This window comes from Alexandromys fortis, unplaced genomic scaffold (genome assembly GCF_014885135.2).
Source record: "Alexandromys fortis isolate MF-2015 unplaced genomic scaffold, M_Fortis_MF-2015_v1.1 scaffold_33, whole genome shotgun sequence".
Taxonomy (NCBI): domain Eukaryota; kingdom Metazoa; phylum Chordata; class Mammalia; order Rodentia; family Cricetidae; genus Alexandromys; species Alexandromys fortis.
The window spans coordinates 2,845,369-2,848,316 of NW_026067917.1; the positions used below are offsets into that span (position 1 = coordinate 2,845,369).

Here is a 2,948-nt window from a genome sequence, read left to right on the forward strand (position 1 = left end):
GGGGGGGGGGGGGGGGGGCAGGTAGTGAGTTGGGTGTCAGGATCGTGTCTTCCCGTTGTTATGGGCATTCCGCAGGTGCTGGGGTGGAGGGGTGGACCCCACCGCTGGGAAGGTGCTGCAGGAGACTGGTCTTGAGAAAGCTTGGAAGAGGCCAGAGTACAAGGAGCGTGGGCCAGGAATCATGCAGAGCAGTCTAAAAAAAACCAGATTGCCGCGGAGCACGCGGCGCGTAGACGCGGGAGCCCAACCCAGCCCTGCAGCGGGCGCCAGACCCCGCCTTCCCGCCCTCGGACTCCCGGGCTACAGGAACTGGAAAGCGAAAGCGGAACCTGCCCGCCGCCCGCTTTAGGCTGCCCGCTTCCCGCGCGTCTTCTCCGCACCATGGCAAGTCACTTTTCTTGGGGTCGCGGTGCAGGGAGGCGCGCCGCCGAGGGTCCCGAAGCGCGTGTCGTGCACGATAGCGCGCCCCGAAGTGGCCGTCGCGGGTGCGGCAGGCTTGGCTCCCACGCGTGGGGACACGGGCGCCCGTTAGCACTCCTTGCTAAACCGCAAGGGACCCTCGGGTTTCTTCCGGAAGGTCGTTAGGGCGGGGCTGAGACTGGTTTAGGGATGAGGAAGAGAACAGTGACCCAGAACAGGAGGCCATAGTTAAGTACTGGAAGGAGCTAGGAAGAAGGGTTTGAGCGGAGGGCACTGGACCGGGGCCTCTTTTTCCGCGCCAGGCCTCGGGATTTTGTCCAGAGGCTCAGAGGACTGTGTTTTGGAGCAGTTACCGTGCCTGCGTGAGTTTCTTTTTGTTTCACCTGATTCTCTCTCTCTCTCTCTCTCTCTCTCTCTCTCTCTCTCTCTCTCTCTCTCTCTCTCTCTCTCTCTCTCTCTCTCGTGTGTGCCTGCGCGCGTGCGCACGCGCGTGTCTATGTGTGTCACCTGGTGAGAGGTGATTGAGAAAGCAAATAGAAACTAAAACAGTAAGTGAACTAGTTCTTCTTAGTGCCTCACTTTAAAAAGTTTTAATTAACTCTGTCTCGAAAAACCCAAAAAAGTTTTACTTCTCTCTACTCCCCCTCCCCCCCCAATCTTTCTGACATAGAGGCCAAGTGTCTCTTGATGTAGAGTATGGAAAAGGTAAAATGCCATCAGCCTCAAGTCTCTGCTGAAATTGCCTTGTTTCAAAGCCTGTGAATGGATTATCATTCTTCGGCACTCGTTTTTCTTCTTTACTGTGCACGGAGGAAACGGATAACTCTGTTCACAGCTGGTCCCAGGAGAAGGCGTACAGCCTTTTGTCCTCAGACGCAAGTGAGCGAAAGAAGAAGGCGCAGGGCGCTGATGTGGCTCCCAAGATCACAGAATGCAGCGAGGTCCTTGCCAAACAACTAGGAGTTTTTTGATTCTAAAGATAAAGGTTGCATAGACACTTGCATTAAGAAACACATTAGTGCTCACGAGGCGTGGGCATTTCCTGAGCTTAAGTTGATTTTTTTTTTCTTTGATATTGATAACCGCAAGAAGGTTGGCGGCTCACCAGCCATTTCCCACTGACGCTGGGGTGGGCTGTCAGAACAGAATGCCCACAGAGATAAAAGCCAGGAATCGGAAGGTCCCTCTGGTCATTTTCCCTCCCTCTTGTAAGGGAGAATTATCTTGAGAAAATCACATTCATCTGGAGACTCAGGAGGAACCCTTGGGTCTGGTGTGTTTTCACTGTGCCATTTAGACAAACCATTTCCTTCCCTCAAAGCGCCTTCCCTGTTGTACAGCCAGTCAGTTTAACTTTCCTAGTTGAGCATTTTATCTTCAGGTGGTCGTCCTTTGTCTTGTAATTCTGTGAGCCTGAGCGAGGATCACCCCCACCCCCACAGCTTTGTGTGCTGAAACATCTTTTTCTTAATATTTTCCCCTATCAATTCCCATTCTACCTCAGCCTTCCAGGCCTCTCATTCACAGAGCCTCTTTTGGACCTTAGCCAAAATTCGTCTTGCTTCTTAATCCTGGATAGCATTTATTGTGGATTTAGGATTTTATTGTGGGTGATCTGTGTTCTCAGACGAGGTGTTCTGTTTCCTTCTGTAGAGCAATAAAGAGCCCACCCCCCCTTCACCCAAACTCCTTTGAAATGACTCCCTGTCTACCTGTGGCCCACGAGCTACAAGTACCTTCTCCACGATCTGAATCATAAAGCCCATCCAGGTGCTCCATGGCAGAAAGAGTACACAGCACACTTTTATTTTTGAAATTTATTTTATTGTATGTGTGTGTTTTGCCTGCATGTATGTATGGACAACACATGCATGCCCGGTGTCATCAAAGGCCAGAAGAGGGTGTCAGATCCCTCTGAACTGGAGTTATAGGCGGTAGTAAACCACCATGCTGTTTCTGGGAATTGAACCCAGGTCTTCTGGAAAAGCACTCTTAACTGCTGAGACATTTTCCCAGCCCCCTCCAGGGCATGTTTTGGAGAGAACAGAATTTCAAGGCAACAGTTTTCTTTCTGCTTGCCACTTCTAGTACCCAACATCTTGCCAGATGTGGGGCATCTGTTTAATTAACACAGATTTTATTAACGGCTTCAGTAATACGGTATATGTGCTGGAAACTTCATGCATACATTGTAAACGTAAAACCAAAATGTCACCAGATGGGGCTCGTGTGCCATCTTATTTTGTCTGTGCAACTGGCTGGAACACGGGAATCTGAGAACACGAGTCCTCTGGGCTGTCACCATTGCCTTAGCCGTGTTCTGACTTCTGCTGTGATATGTGGGGGGTGGGGGCAGCTGATGGTTCTCTTCATTTTTCAACTTTGAAAGCTGTACTGGAACCACACTTAAACATTTTCTTTGGGCTGTTTTTTGTAACTTCTATAATGTACTTAAACTGTGTGATTCTTTGTAATGTAACCGTGTCCTTTTCCCCCTAAGTTTCTGTTAACACTGGCTTTATTCTTAT

General features: G+C 50.0%; 1 protein-coding gene across 1 annotated transcript in view; it reads left to right on the forward strand.

The window, feature by feature from the left end:
- The first annotated feature begins 199 nt into the window (after positions 1 to 199).
- Positions 200 to 2,948, forward strand: part of Rbm43 (RNA binding motif protein 43) — a 10,777-nt gene continuing 8,028 nt past the window's right edge. The window contains exon 1 of the mRNA XM_050140004.1: positions 200 to 384. Coding sequence (XP_049995961.1) covers positions 382 to 384 — 3 coding nt within the window. The 5' untranslated portion in view covers positions 200 to 381. The remainder of the gene's footprint in view (positions 385 to 2,948) is intronic.